Here is a 16,566-nt window from a genome sequence, read left to right as displayed (position 1 = left end):
ATTAGCATCCTTCTTTAAGGATGTCTTTCAGGGGAGAGCAAACACAGCTTCTGTTTTTCGTCAGCTGCTGGAACAACCAGCAACTGACAGTACAATTGAAGGTGATAGTGCAATATTAAAGTCCTTTATAATGGGTCCTACCTATCCTGGAGTCAAACTTTCCTTCTAATACAGCAAACCTCATAGCTATAATGGAAAGAAGAGTGAGTGCTAAGAGGTTGCAAAGGGTCTTGGAAGCAGGAGAGTCTGTCTTCCACCCTTTCTTGGCCTGACAGAGCCAAAGTAGGCTGGCTTTCATGTTGTAAAGGCAATCACTTTGATTGTTTAGTCAGGAAGCTGCCTGATGTGAATTGGAATTTTGTCTGCAGAAGCGTTCCTTGTATGAGTTTACTTTTGTCTACTTTTTTCATTTGTTTTTGATGTCAATTCTGTTACTCAAACAAAATTGTTGAGTGCATGCTACAAATGAAAAAGAAATGATCTTGTGGAAGATTCAAGAGCTGTGGAAGTGGTGGTTTGTACAGCAGGCTAAAAGAAGACGTGGTTTGTCTGACTCAGCCTTACTGATTGCTCTGATGCTCATTTGCTGTAGGGTCTTGTTAAAAGACCGGATTGCCAAATTTATCCCCAAATTTCCTCACTGGCCCATACAAATACACAGCCATTTCAGTTTCTCACAAATTATTAAGAAATGCTGCTTAGAGCTATGGTTTAGGTGTTACAAAGTGTGGGCTACTTCAGCCTTTTTCTTTCAAATAGTGAAGTCTAGTCACCTTGTTTGGTATCTTTCATTCTTTTCATCCCTTGTAATGTATGTTAAAGGCAATGTACAGTGGGTAGGATCAAACTGCAGAGAACTGGGGGAGATAATTATCATTTAGAATCATGTTTCTTCAAGTGTCTTTGAGTCTGGCTTGGCTGTAGATGATGAAACAGCTGTCATGAGATGGGCATGCAAAACTGGGGGATGTTTTTAATCGCCTTTGGCCCAACTTGAAATGCTAATGCTTAGCACATTTCCATTTTAAAAATTTATTTTTAAAGGGTTAAGATAAGTTTTGCTAGCACAAGATTTGGATTCTTCAGTTTGTTGTTGCTCCAGCTGTATTGTCTATCCAAGCTTACACTTGCAGTCTTGGAACAGATATGGTCTTGTATGCTTTTGCAGCAGTTTAATGGGATCACTGAAACTGGAAGTGAGAAAAGAGAAAAGACCTAGTAGGTCATCTAATCTACTGCCTTAGGGCTAGTGAATGTTTATACTGTAAGGAGAGCAGCATTTTCTACTGTACCATAAATGCTTTAGATAATAAAAATTTTATGTCTTCCCAAAGGAAGGTGCTCTGGTCTCTGACTTCAATCTCAGATTATTTTTTTTTTTAATATTCAGCCTAACTCTTCTTTTACTTCCTATTCCTTGGACTTTGTATAGTGAAACACTTAGCTCTGATCTCTCTTCTCCCTGTGGTGATTATATGGCCCTGTTCTTTTCAGACAAGAGTGGTCCTGATACTGCTGTCAGAGGACATGTGCTGTTCTCTAATCAGCACTGACACTGGACATCTTGGAAAGCAAGAACCATCGCTATGTCAACCATGAGGAGAATTTCAGAATTGCTGTATGGAGTCAAACAGACTCTTTAATTTGCTGTCGTTGTCTCTGGTCAATGTTAGGCGAGCCACCCACCAGGCAGCTGAGCATTGCAGAGCTGGTAACACCCCATGTAATACATGCTGCCTGTATCCTGTAAGAGCTGCATTTGAAATCTGAGAATTGTGTCTTCTGTTTAGTGTTGACAAACAGAAGAGGTTCTTCTGAAATGGATCTCCTTTTTTTGGAGCACTTAAATTTTGTTTGGCATGTGTAAATCCTAATTAAGCTAGGGATCAGGAAAAGCAGAATGACTCCAGCCTGGTGATTAGAGCACTTGACTGAGAATCTATATGTCTCCAGGCATTTTGCCAGTGAGTTTTTCTATGCTCAGTAAAAAAGCGTTGCTAGGAGGGATTGCTCGTGCTGTTACCCCAACCCACCTTAAAGAATTAAATGGCACCCTTTTCTCAGTAGGGTGAGATGCAGGTTCAAACCTTCTCAGCCAGAGGCAGGAACCAAAATATGAACATCTGGACTGTTGAACAGCAGAAAAGTTGTTTTTCTACCCTTTAAAACGACATCTTCTGTTTGTCTGAATCCTGCCAGTTCCAAGTTTTTCTTTTGGGGGCTAGTAAAAGGTCTAGATCAACACAATATTGTTGTGGCAAGATGACAAAAATATTTTTTGCTCCTTTTCCCCTTTCCCAAACATGCACATCCACATGGATACCTTAAGCTAACTAAGACAGATACCTAGCACTGCTCTCTGTGGTGTGTTGTTTTTAACTCTGCCAGAGCAGGAGGTGATTCAGATGGGGTTCTTGCAATAGATGTTCTCTAATCAGTGTGGCTGGCAACTGTCTTTTCATTCTTCTTTTACTGTTTCAGCATCCTCTCCTCACCCTCAACCTATTTCAGCCTGCAACAATCCAAGTGATTGTTTTTTCTTAAGTTCTTAATCTAGGGAAGCATTTGCTAATGTTTTCCACTTCCAAGAAATCTAATGTCTGCCTGTTCAGGAGCACCCCATCTCCAGTGAGGAATCCAGGGATTTTCCTCACTTCCAGAGTCGGGTTATCTCCAAATTCATTTGTGCTACTTAGTGATTTGGTTTTAGTTAGCAAGAATTTCCAGCCCGTATCCAGCTTACCGTGACAACCTTTAAGAAAACCACAGAATGATGTAATGAGCCCCTGCATGGAAAAATAAACAGCTCTGGAGAAACCAGCAGTAGCAGCCTCAAGTAAATATTCTTCAGTCACTGGGGTTTTGAAAATGACGTTATTTGAAAGGAAGAATGAGTAATATATTAAGGTTAGCAGTTGAAGACAGGTTTGTGTATGCTGTGCCTAGTTTAGGGGGAAAAAAAAAAAAAAAAACCAAAAAAAAACCCCCAACCAACCTGTAGCTGTTTGTTTCAAAATCTTGCTTGGTGAATGGGGACCAGTTCCATGTGGCCTATTCTGTTCAGGTCTGGCACCCAGGCATCGTGCTGGCATCTCATGATGGCATTCCAGTGATAGAGCTTTCTCCTGTCAGGAGCTCTTAGTGGACAGAGTATAACTGAATGAGCTTTGAAAACAAGAATGGTGGTATTCACATTTCTTTTTCTTAATTGAGACAACTTGAAGCACAAAATTAAGGGCTTTTCAAAGGGGGAAACAACTGAAAACTTCACGTCTATATATTTCCCCCATCCACCTAAAAGGAGTCTCTTAATCGTTGGGTGTAGTTTGTCTCCAGAGATCTGCACAGTGAAGTGGCATGTGATTATATCAAGTGTTATTACTAGGACCTGAGTTCTTTGGTCTGTCTGTGTTCCTCTAAGGAGTCTTTTTTTCCCACTTGCAGGGAAAAAAAGAGATAATAAAACACCCATGGCACTCCCAAAAACATTCTCTCTAGTACTCAGTTAGGAAGTTACACCATCTTCCTGCAGGCCTTTCTTACTGATCAGGGGTAGTAATTGCCCCAAGGGTTAATGTACTCATGGCTATGTTGCCTTATCCATAGGGAGGCTTTCTGTGATCATGTACATTAAAAAGGAGTCTTCTTGAGACTCTACTTAGAATCAGTGTCGTTCCTCTTGGTCAGGTGACATGAACATAGAATGAGACAGAGCTTGAGAAAGAAGCTCTTTTCAAGTTTTAGTGTGATACCCCAAAAATAGCCAAGGTTAGACAAGAGTTTAATTCATTATTAGGACTTTCCTTTTCAGAAGTGAGGATAAACACAAAGAGCTTGAATGCCTATATTATTTTCCAGAGTGGGGAGACCTTGTACCTATGTGTTGAATGTACAGTTATCTGGAGTTGGAGCAAATTTCTTCATGCCTTGGAAATGTGGAACACTGCGGAGAACAGGGAGCCACAGGTAGATTCAGATGAGGTTCTTGAAAAGCAGAATAATGTTATTAATGGGGTTAATTCCACACCTGTCTTTATCCTGTCTTCTTAGTCTTATTCCTTAGGTGTCTTGTCCTACTCTTGGTGCACAGCACTTTCAGCCTTGTTATTTAAAGACATGAGACCATGGACCTCTGTTCTTCTGCTGCTTTTTTCCTATTGTTTCCACTGTTCCTAAACTAGCTGTGTTAGTTTGAAACTGGCTGTCTCTCTCTCAATGCTGGTTCTGTTAATGTTACTGTCCAAATGTCTCATACAGGACTGTAGGCTCTTCCCCAAGAATTTGTGGCTGGTTAGTGTTAGTCAAGATACTGAGAAAAAGAGATAGCTATCGCTTTGTCAGGAAAGTAGGTTGGTTTTAAAGGGTCTGTAGTCAGGAATAATTGTGATTAGGGACATCTGAATAAGATGTTATGATGGCATTTGAATTGGAAAATTTTGGTGCCTATGGATGACATTCTAATGCTGACTACAGTCCTCCTTGGTAATTTTTGTGCTTCTGTCTCTCTGGGCATAACACCTGGGATTAGTTATAGGCTTTCGAATTTCTCCCTAGATGAAGAGGAAAAAAGTGCCATTGATGGTGTCAAGATCAAGAGTTCATGGGAGGGAACCAGTGTGTAAGAAAGCTTTTCTCTTTTCTACTGTCCTCTGTTAATGTATCCTCCTTGGTTCTTTTCCTGCATCTTGAGTCAGTACCTCCCAACACCGTGCTCCTCTAACCTGTCAAAATTATTGGGCTAAAAGTCTGTGACCATTGTTCCATCTGCCACAACTGTTTATTTTCAGACCTTTGTATTAGTCCTCCCAGCCCTTCTTTTTTTGAAGGTTTGTTTTGGTTTTGTTTTGAATTAATTTTAGTTTTGATTCTGGCTTGATATTAAATAAAACAATTTCAAGAGAAGCTCCTGTCGAGTATGAAATGAAAACTTACTAATTCCATTACATTTTCACAACAAGTATATATGCTCTTATTTGCTGAGTTCCTGCTTCCTTGCAAGCCAAAATGTGATGTTTCTTCCTTACTTATTATCCCTCCCTTCCCTCTGGCTCCATCTGTGGTGCAGGCATCCTTTCCTGTCTTGGCTGCTGCTTGGGAGGCCTCTTGTCTCTTCTTCCCTTTTGGAAGTTCTGAGAAGGATGATATGTGTGATGCCCAAGGGTGATTCTCCCACGGTCTCATTGTGACAGATGTGTGTGGTGAAGAAGGGAGGTATGTAGGAGAGAGCAGAAGCAGGGGGAATGGAAGAATCTAGGACCAGAACCCTTCCCAGACATCCAGCAAACAAAGTCATAAATAACATGCCATTGGGGACCAGTTAATCTGCTCTATGAAAAGGTGCAAAGTATACAAGTGGGAGAAATAACATTGTATAATAATCAGCATGCAACCATAGGTGTTAAACCATACGCAGCTAGGCAAATAAATGAAGCTCCCCCTGAGAGCTGTGCGATAAATCATTCCCAAAGAATTCAGTCACTCCCCCCTCCTTATCCCCCAAAGAAAGAAAACAAATTACTTTAGATGTGGAGTCATAACTACTACTCTGCAGCTGCCAGTTAAAGCAAGTGGACGAGGAGCAGTAGGAGAAAGGAGCAAAGATATAAGAAGCTGGGGTAAAAGGGGAAATAGAGAACAACCCCGCATTTAAAACCACTGGGGATTTGGTGGGGAAGGGAAAGGAAATAACCTCCAGCACCAGGCATTACCTGGACATACAGGGACAAACTGAGAGTGGTCAGTTTTGTAGTTTGTTTTTCTTTTTAGCAGAAGCTGGTTCAATGAAGGAGCTGCATTGATTTGCTGAAGTAATTCCTTAGCAGCACAGCGCTCCTTGCTGTTTGTAGTAGCAGCATTTGGCACAGGCTCATTTATGGATCTGCACTTCAGACATCCATTTGGATGTATGTTGATGCCTGCAGAAAGGCTGCACATATTGACTCACCTTCCCGCCTCTCTCGAAGTGTTCCTGTCAAATTCACCACTTTCTGAGGCGCCACAATTGAGGAGGAGCTGTTTCAAGGCAGCTGTCATTACTAGCTCCTAGATAAGCCCTGGAAAAGGTTTAGGCCTAGGTAGGCTTCTCCTGACACCAAAAGCCCTGATGGGGCTTGCAAGTGATTTGCAAAGAGACAAGTGAAGTAAAAAACCAGTTCAAAAAGCAGGTCAGTGTATCCCTATGAGCATCTGCTGCCCACACAGTTGTCCAAGAAGGCCATGAATATTGCCTAGTACAGCATAAGGCTGGGAAGGAGAAGAGCTGCAATCCAGAGTTTTGGAAAGCTCTACCCCTCCATGGGGGTGGCTGTTGGACATCCATCTCATGACATTGATGAAGTGGGAGCAGTTTCTCTGTCCTGTGGCTGATGTCTGAATCCCGTGTTATGCCACTGAACATCCAAAGCCTGGATATTCTATTCAGGGACAGTTGACTCTAGGTAAATATCCAAAAGTGAGTGCTAGCTTCCTGTCTGAGGCAATTCCCTCTGCCTCCTTGTAAAGTGCAAAATATTACAGGAAAAAACTGATCTGTCACTGCATGAAAAGGCTCATCACACTACAAACCTGTCTCTCTTGCCTTCTGTGCCTCACCAGTAGTAGCATTCAATATAATGTTGCTGTAGTTAGGAAGAGCAGTCTGAACCACTTTTTACCTGCCTGTGACGGTTTTCAAAGACTTTGTTTGGTGTCCTATAATTGCAGAGTAATGATACCATAAAAATAATGTGCTTGTATACTCCAGCTAGAAGAGTTCTCCAATAATTGCTGTACTACTTGTTCCAAGGACTATTAAAAACAGGTGTGGAAGTGAAAAGCTTCCCAATAATGCTAAGGCTGCAGTGGAAACACCTATTGTTTTTTGTTTTATTGAACAGAATTCCTCAGTGTGGAAAGAGTGCAGTGAAAAAAGAAGTATAGGGAAAATGAATGCATTCAGAGACAGTTGGTTTATGTCAAAACTATGTATGCCACAAGCTCACAGTACTCAGAAACTATGTGAGATGGAAAAGAGGCATTAGGGAAGAAAAAACACAGACTGTGTAGCTTTGTATCAAAATGACAAGGGTAGTGTTTAAGGTTGAAAGATGTTTCTACTGCTGAGGAACCATCCTGATGTCAAGAAGTGATGAGGCTGCATTTTGATGCCAAACTTTCTCTGTTCAGACTATGGAAGCTGTTGTCATTGTGAAGGTACTGCACAGGTACAGCTGTCATAAAGGATATGGAGGCCAGGTGCATTAGAGGGGATCAGACCCCAAAATCTGGAAACTTAAATCTTCAGGATTTTAGTCTGTGTTAACAAAGAGGTTGCCTCAATCATTGAGGATCTGCTGGAGCTTCTCAGCCTGTGTGAGGAGAGCAAAACAGACCTGAAGACATTGACATGTTTTTTTCTCCCTGTTTTTGTTTGCTACTTGAAATACTCTTGGGAAAAGAAAAAACATTATCTATAGCTATAGGTTTTTTTAAATAGAACAGCTTTTATGTCTCAGAAGACTGAATGTCATCCGTAGACTAAACAAATTGAATTCTTTTAGCCTTTTCTCATAGGTCAAGTTTCGTAGACCTTTGCCTGTTCCCCTTGTTCTCTCATGCCCTCTTGCCAAACAGTCCTCCTGTGCCTCAAAGTGCAGTGCCCAGTGCTTGTACACAGGGCTGATTGAAAGGATCACCAGTACTTAGTGCCCATTCCTTATGTGTTCCTTACGAATCATTACATTCCACAGCTGGATTCACCTGTTTTGAGTTTTTGTTGTTTGTAATGTCATGAAGTTGCAGACTTTTTTGTGGTCTACCTAGGCCACTGGCCATTTTTTCCAAGTCCCACTGTCTCGCCAGTATTTCCTCCCCATGCACTGGATTTCTCTTTGCTGGTTGTTACGGTTTGTACTTGCAAGTTGCGATTACACTGATTTAAAGCCATTTATCAACGTGACTTTGAATTCTTTCTTGAAGTTCAGTCAGTCTGTAAATTGGATGCTCTGTTCCATTGGCCAGAACGGTCATTTAATTTGGTACAAGTCTCTTGGTAGCTTTCAAAATAGAGAACTTTTGAGACCTGTTGTCTTGGAGACCATCCTTTTCTTAACCAATTGTGTTAGGTAACTATCTCATAGTAATTGTATGTAGCTTGCATTTTCCTCATTTGGTTATGAGGATGACACAACCTAAAATATCCTCTAATGAACCAGAATTTATTCAGGGCTCGAATGCATTGTATTTGAATGTGAAAATATTCGCAGGTTTTTTCCCAGGATGATGTACCACAGCCATTAAAAAAGCCTTGTTCTTTTTCTGCTATGCTTCAGCTAGTTGAGCTATAGCTCTAGGAGGGCTAATCTCTGTGACTGACTGCTTGTGAGATGGGATGGTATGAAGAGTCCAAGGCCTGCCTGAAAGACAGTTCAGTTAGAGTTGCAAGGACATATAGCGTTCAACTGACAGGTTTCAAGATGTGCAGGTGTGGATCTTTATTCCTGTGTGCGTTGGGAACCCTGTGGAGCACACTCTTTTCTTAGCTGGGCAGGACGCAATGCCCACAGGTTCTGCAAAATGAGCACAAGTTGTGCATCAGAAAGTTTGCTCACTAAGTTTGCTCTAATCCGCGAGGTGGTGCTTCCTTCAGCTAGTCCTCCTTATTTCAAGCTAGAGGGTAGATATTGTGTAGGCTTCTCATCGTGTAACACTGGTGGGAATGCAGTGCAGCCTTATCTCTTAGAGCAGAAGGAGAACGGCAGGAGAAGCATGTGTTCCTGGATAGCTGAAGTTTAATGAGCCACTTGGAATAAGGCATTTTTGAAAATTATAACCCACCTGTTAAACCTTTGCATTGTACTTGTTCAGCACTGGAACGTGTAGTAACATCTGCTTCCTCTGTAGCCTATGCCTTGAGAAATGAAATTGAGTGAGTACCAAGGTAAAGCAAAGACTGCTCAACTGGTACAATATGGGAACACCTGCCGGGTTTGTTTTTCTTTTTACCTTCACATTAGCCAGAGAATTCTGGAGGGACCATGATCCCAGACAGAACAGGGTGGAGTGGGTATCAGTACTGATGACTAACAGAGGTGTGGAGAGATTTATGTTATCCCCATGAGCCGTATTTGCTCAGCTGTTATTGTGCTCCCAGTAAACACAGAAGGGGTTGTTTCTCTCCCTCCGCCCACAGCCCTGCTCAGGGGACAGGCAATAAGGGCCTATTTACTGCATTGCTTTGCTAGTCCTGCCAGCACTTAAGTGTGCATGTGCATACTTAAGGCTTTTCAAATGCTCTTTCCCCTCTGAGGAGGAAAGGATGCAGATTTGGGCTGCTGATGTAACCTTGCTGAACTTGCTTTCTGCCCACAGCTTTTGTAAGCTCCGTCCTGGGACGAGATACCTATTCTCCTGGAGTGGATCTGGGTTCTGTTCACATTAGGGCTTCCTTATGTAATATAAGAGCAGCTTTAAGCTGATGTACATGCTATGGTAAAATAACCAGTTCAAAGCTCTTGTTCTCTGCCACAGCAGTGTAAAGGCACATGAGAAATTGACCCCGTCTGAATTAAGCTGCACTGGGACATGGGCAAACACTTTTCCTCACTGAAAGGAAAACTGAGGCACAAAGACACTTAGTCCTCATGTTTTGGTTGGCACAGGAGATAAGTAGGAACTTGGCAGTAGATATCCATGCTGCTCCCCTTTGTTCTGTGCCTCACTGAGAGGAAAGTTGGGAGTTGAACAAAAAAAAAAAAAAATTGTGGGGAGATGTGTTTGGGGGTTTTTTAAATGCTTTTTTGGAATCAGGTCCCCGTTGCGGCACTAACAATGGGGATTTGTCAAGAATTCTTCAGTAAAAGAAGTTTTCCTCCCCTTGTGATGAATGCTTGTTCATTAAAACTGCAGCTTTTTGTGGGAATTCCATGGGAAAGGTTTTTCTGGTCCAGACAGAATTTCTGGTCAAAAGAAATGAGGGAAAGAGTGAACAAGAGAAGAAAATCTGCCCTGCCTGGTACAGCCTGTGGCTCTGGGGTTAGGCTGTTCACATGGGTTCCTTGGGGCTGGGCAGAAGCACAGAGGGAGGTTAGACCCTCTCTTTTGCCTATTTTGGAAGAAAGAATCCTGTATCATTAGGGTGTAGGAATCTCTCAGAGGTGGATGTTTTTGGTGCCATAGTCTCCCTCTTCTTTTAATAAGAAAATATTTGGGTGCAGAAGAGCAAAGTTCAAAAAATAATCTGCTGTAGTTGGATGGCAGATGTTCCCTGTGTCCCGCCATAATCATCCACAGCAACTTTACAGCCACAGATAATGAATTGAATAATGCCTGAATAATACTTGGTGCTTTGGCTCTAGTGGCAATGAGACTTGTTCTGTGTCAGGAGAGCAGCTGGGTGAGGCTGCCTCATCCCCAGTGGCTGCACATAGCCCTGCAAGATGAGCATGAGAGTTGTTAAGCACAAACCTTTGGCTAGATGCTACTAGACACCCTCTCTTCTCAGCTTTGTGGGGTAAACAAGCACCCCATCTCTTTAATAACCATGTTGTTTATTAGACACTCAGACAAGTCCCTTACTTCTTCCATAATTTTTATTCTTATTGTGCAGGCACTACATGTATGTTTGCATGTGTGTACTTAAGGGACCAGGAATGAGAGACCTTTTTATGAATCTGACCATGTATTCCTCAGGCCATTGCTAGGGGAAAATTGTTGCATAAATAATGTGCAACTGCAGATGTCCTAGCCCTGTTTTCCTACCATAGCTCATGGCTCCAGAGACACTACTTTAAAAATATGTTTTAATGAGTGGTAGAAGCAGTCAAGAGTAAGAAGAAACAAGCAGTTAGCATTTAAGAGATGAGGAGTTGAGGTAAAATGGATTTTTCTGCCAATGACTCTTTCATGTGTGTTTACATTCCTTTTTTTTTTTTTTTTTTTTTTTTTTTTTTTTTAATCTAGATTTTCTGTCTCACGAATATTTCACTCCCCAGCAGCAGCAAGTTGGCAAGTGTTACTTGGTTTCTTTGTTGATGGTCAAGTCAAAGTGGAGATGGGAGAAAACAGTAGGCTATGACAGTGCCTTTAAAATAAAAAAATAAATGGCTATAATTTGTTCTAGGAAGACTGTTTGTGTCCCACTGACTTGCTGTCTTGAATGTTCTTTCTCTAAGAAAAGTTTAGTTTAGGGAAAGAAGGAGAACCTTTATTTCTGTGCCTGCAACTCCCATTAGCAGGGAATAGGCTTTTAAGTACCCTGCATGTATAATAAATACATGCTGGTTTCTAAGATGACAGCTTAATTTCGTACCTGGCATTAAACTTTCTAGCTTTGCCATAGGCTTTCACTGTTCTCCATTAACCTGGCCTTGGCAACAACAGCAGAGTTTCCAGTAAGCAGTTTGACTGGAACAGGAGGACTTCAGTGTCCTGGAGCTGGGCTAGCATTTGATGGTCCCTTTGTTACCCATGAGACAATCTTTCACGGTGACACTGCATGCAGTTCATGCCAAGTCCCCAACTAGGGAAGCTGATGGTATGGATTTCCCAGCTGATTTTGCTGGCTTTTGAATACCCAGCTGTTAATATCAATGTTTATTTTTAAAGGGAATTAAGTGCTGTTAGAGTGGTAGCCTGGAGGAAAGAGTCTCTTTGGGGACTAGTGCAAGTTAATACATTCTGCTTAGTAGACAGATGTCACTGAAGGAAATTTCCACAAGGCTGTTGTCAGAGTCAATGTGTTTGCTGTTCTGATCTCCTCCAGCTCAGGGAAGGCGTGGTGGATCTGGAAAGGGTTCAGAGAAGAACTGTGCCATGTGGGACTCTTCAGCACGTAAATGAGACAAAGCAGGAATCTGTAAAGCAGGGAAGAACTTCTATAGCAGCTGCTTCTAGATGTACATTAGAACTGAGTAAAGTATGATCTCCCTGTGGTTACAGTTGTACTGCTGTCATTGCTAATGATGAGCTACTGAATGCTGGTGGCAAAGGCAGAGTTTGCATCATTACATCTATCTGGTATCAGCTGAACAAAGCCTGTAAGATTTGTTTCACTCACCCTTTAAACGGCCTTCAAATATAAGCAGCTACCAATTAATTATGTATTCTGGTAGTAAATGTGACTAGTCAATTCCCACAAAATTCTGTAAATATGTGCAGAGAATTTTTGAGAATTTTTTCCATTTTTTTAATGGTATAGCACAAATATGTAAATATGTAGATTTATTCTGTGTAATTTGCATACCTAACTGCAAATTTATGTAAAATAAGATACTAATTCATTAAAGAAATTTATTATTTTTTCTCTTGATTTCAATAAAAGTGGCATATTTCTTTTTTCCAACAAAGAAAACACACTTCTTTTTTTTTTTAGAATAATTTTACTGAGAGTTTTGCAAGCCTCAAAGGACTTAAGAAATCTTGGTTTGACTTTGTGCACTCAGGAAGCTTTTGGGATTTAGATTGAAAAATTCCTGGAATGTAGTTCTCTTTAGCAGAAGCTTTTCTTCCTTTTGCTTATAATGTAATGATGGTAGAGAAGTTTGCCCCTACTCTTTTGCTTTCCCCAAGCTGCCTGAGTGATTTGCCTCACCTGATGGCCAAGAGGTGAATTGCCGTCAGCAGACTGTGGGTGAGTGGGGCCCTTTGATGTAAGTAGTTTGTTGTTAGGGAGCCCTGGCTTGATGACTTTTCTATCCACATACATCTTGGGAATAGTCTTACAGTGGTTTGTTTGTTTGTTTGTTTGTTTTCTCCTCCTCCTCCTCCTGCCTTTTCCCGATGTGAAATATGTCAGCAAAGTGAAGACAGCTTAAATATCCACTGAGGCTTGAGTTCCTTTTCAGTTTTTGTTGACTTTATCCCCTCCTGCTCCTTCGTGGTCAAGTTTCTCTCTGCTTGAGACAGACTTACCAACACTTCAAAGTTTTTTATTCTGTGTTTCTCTTATATGGGTTTGTGTGTGGCAAAGTTTGGGGGCCCTTCACATTGCCAGACTGTGATCTGAAGTGCTGAGGAGAGTCAGACTTTTTGGGGTCTCTGAGACTCTTTCAGCTGCTACAGTTCAATTAGAAATGAGTAAAAATGCTTCTGGTATCCAGGCATGCTGTACTCAGGTGATGCTGTGCAGACCCGCTGGAGTTCCTTGTTGCGTCTGCTGTTACCAAGCTGTGAATTGGCACCCCTTCTGTTCCCCAAATATGGAATGAAACTTACTCTCTACAGCATAATTCATCACCAAAATACAAGATATAACTAACAGAGTACCAACAAGCAGGCAAAATACAAGGAACCTGAGCACGTGAGTTGTGTGCTGAGCAAGTCCCAGGAGCAGGATGCTGAGGTTGTGCCGTGTGTGCTTGCTGATGATGCAAACATCTACAGATTTGGGGTGAACCTATGGTGTCGTTGCTGGTCAGTGAAAGCATTTTATGTATTGAAGGCTTGAGGTGGCTCTTGGCTGTGGCAAGGAATAACAGGTCTTGTGGCCTATTTATAAAAATAAAATTAAACCACAGTAAACTGCAGGGGAGAGGAAGGCTAGCGCAGAAGAGGACAGCTGCTTTTCCTGCTTCTGTTTTTCATCACTCTCCTAAGGATAAAAGTTAGGAGTTAGATTGTTGTCTTTTGTTACCTTAGACTTAGATGTGTTTTCAGCTGTCTTTACTGCTTTGTTTTCCTTACTGTGATACTTCCAGTAATTTACAAAGTTGAAATAATTTTTCTACTTGTCGAACGGCCAGAATATTTGAGGATTTATAATTGAGAATTTCTGGCTATTGAGACAAGGAAGTCTTACTATCTTGCAGGTACTCTGTGCTTCTCCTCCCCCTTAGATGGCTGGTCCATATGAGAGGCAGCAGCCTGGCACTGTCCATGCACCGATACTTTGTGGGCAGTGCTCGGGCTCTGTGTGCCAGCCTGGCTGCAGAAGCTGCTTCTGGGATTCTCGCTGTTCTTTGGTGCATGCCACTACTGTTCTCTTTGACAGTATCTTTGGAAATAGCTTTTCCTGTGTAATGGGTTTTTAAGGGATGGGGCCTTACCTGCTGCTCAGTAGAAAAGGTGCTCTTTGTTTTCCAGGTGAGGACAGCAGTGGAGAGTGCTGCAGAGGCGATGGCAGTGGGGGTCAAATGGGATATCCCATTCTGTTCCCTGCTGAGGTGTGTGCAGATGCTGTGTGCACTGGATAAGGCTGTGTTGAAACATAACCTGCTCCTCCTGGGATCATGTTGGAGAGGTGCTATTGAGACAGAGGAGTGTTTTGCAGTCTGGAGAAAGAGACGGAGGGGCAGGGCAGGGTGTTTGACTCCTTTGTATAACTGGAAAATACAAGTCACAGTTTAGGATCTCTCAGCTTGCAAAAACATAATCTGGGAAATGCTTACCTCATGGCTGCATTAATAGTGAATTATTTTTACCTGATAGTTCATTTCCAAAACCCAAGTGATCAAGAAGAGTTTTTCCTGCTGTTTCTGGCATCCGGAGCACCCCACAGTCAATGTCTATAGTCCATAATCTTGTCGTGCCACAGCTAAACGTAGGATAAAGCTCTCAGCCCAGAAGGCCCTCAGTCCCTGAGGATGTAAACATACTGATGTTTGATGAGAAGAAAACAGACACAAAGGGCTCCTGATGTGAAGGGTACCCATACCCTGCTGACCTGAGGAAAGCGATCTCGATTTGATTCTTTTTCCACCCTCTCCAACCTCCCTTCTGTCTTCCAGAAAAAGTTCACTCCTGTGACCAGGAGAGGCAGAGCGCCTTGGAGGAGGCCAGGCAGAACCCTCGGGAAGGCATCGTCATCCCCGAGTGTGCTCCTGGAGGGCTCTACAAACCAGTGCAATGCCACCAGTCAACTGGGTACTGCTGGTGTGTCCTGGTGGACACGGGACGTCCCCTGCCTGGTACTTCCACTCGGTGAGAGCTATAGGCAGCCCTGGGAAGGTGCCTGGCTGGAGAAGATGAGATGTAAAAAATACTACTGCAATATGAAATCGCGTCCTCACTGTAGAGTAGTCAGCTCTATACTGCTTTCCCTAGAGCAAGCAATGCTGTATGTGATGTTCTCTGTTGAGTGTTATTATGCAGCTCCCTCTCTATAGGAGTTAGTGGACATTAACTACAGTCCATACTTTTCTCTGTGTTAAGTATTCATGCAAAGCAGCCTTTATTTCTTCTGGCTTGCTTTTGTAAGGTAAGAGGAATGGGGGCTTTGTTTAAGAATATAGATTATGGGCATGAACAGTGAAAAGACAAGTGTCTTTGTTGCATTATCATCTGCTTTATACTTCCATGTTGCAGCCACTTGAATCCTGACCTCTAGGGAATTAGAAAATTGCTTGTTGTTCACGCTTGTTGTGCATAAGTAGATTTTAAACCAGCGAATGATTTTTTTTTTCCAGTTACTCTCTATCTTGAAACTACCTGAGGAATCTTTCCTCACTTGGAGTCTGGAAACAAATTGTGGGTCTGGCAAGTTGCAAAAACAGGCCAGTAAGAGCTGGGACTTAAACTCGGCTAGATATAGTGATTCTGCAAAGCATGGACAGCTTTGGAAAAAAAATCTCAGCCTATGCCCACAAGAATTGGAAGAGGGTCCTTTGTTGTCTGTGGGTTTCAGTTGATAGCTGGTACTGGACTTCGAAGTACGTTCTTCCTTCTCTTTCCACTTCTGCTGCTGTTGCTGACTGTCCATAAACAGTCAGATGCTTGAGAGTGGTATTTCTTCTGGAGGTTTATTGGTTTCCCCTGCAGTAAGCAGACAACCCATTGACCCTCAGATTAGCTCAGCTTGTCAAAGTGTAGTGCTAATAATGGCCTGGTTGTGGATTTGGTCCCTATATGGGCCACTCACTTAAAAGTTAGAGTCGGTGATCCTTGATGGTTCCTTCCAACTCAGAATGGTCTGTGATCAGTGACCATGTGATGACACTAAACCTATGTTACATAGTTTAGCTTCTGCTGTTCTCCTTTTTCAGGTATGAGACCCCAGTGTGTGAAAGCGATGCCAGATCGAAGAGCACAGAGATTGATGATCCCTTCAAGGACAGAGAACTCCCAGGTTAGAGGAACAAGATCCTGTCTCTCTGCCTTCTTACTTTGTCTCACCTTGGGACTCCTAAGAGACCAGGATATTGTTGAGGAGATAGGGGATTTTCCTCACAGAGCATGCTTTACCATGGGGTTTATTCTGTGGTTATTTTTTAAGATCACCTCCAGTTTCAGCAGTGTACTGGAAAAGGCTGGGCATGTTCTGGGTATGTTTATTGCCTGTCTGCCCTTTGAAAACATTTCTGGGTTTAGAATTTTCAGGAGAGAAACCAGGATGCCTGGAGTTACCCTGAGGGAAGAATGGGGTCAACATTGAATGTTCCTTAAAGTCTGACCAGGACAAGATTCTTTCCGTTTAGTGGGGCTTTTCAGCAGCTTGATGCTTCCTGAGTCACAAAAAGGGACCCAGCTGGCAGCTGTCAGTGGACTGATTTGCTCCCTTACACTGACTGCATAGACCAGGCAGGACAGCACTCACAGTGTACTAAGGCCCCTTACCTAATTGTGGCTCCTCACTTAGCTGGACTTTATTCCTCA

The 16,566-nt window shown here is 42.4% G+C and overlaps 1 protein-coding gene across 6 annotated transcripts in view; it reads left to right on the top strand.

The window, feature by feature from the left end:
* Positions 1 to 16,566, top strand: part of SMOC1 (SPARC related modular calcium binding 1) — a 155,995-nt gene that overhangs the window by 113,531 nt on the left and 25,898 nt on the right. For all 6 annotated transcript variants that reach the window (XM_040067492.2, XM_040067493.2, XM_040067489.2 and 3 more), the window contains exons 8-9: positions 14,703 to 14,895; positions 15,957 to 16,039. In XM_040067492.2, the coding sequence (XP_039923426.1) occupies positions 14,703 to 14,895; positions 15,957 to 16,039 (276 nt within the window). The remainder of the gene's footprint in view (positions 1 to 14,702; positions 14,896 to 15,956; positions 16,040 to 16,566) is intronic.

This window comes from Hirundo rustica, chromosome 6, assembly GCF_015227805.2.
Source record: "Hirundo rustica isolate bHirRus1 chromosome 6, bHirRus1.pri.v3, whole genome shotgun sequence".
In the NCBI taxonomy this organism is placed as follows: Eukaryota; Metazoa; Chordata; class Aves; order Passeriformes; family Hirundinidae; genus Hirundo; species Hirundo rustica.
This window is presented reverse-complemented; position numbering and strand designations above follow the sequence as displayed.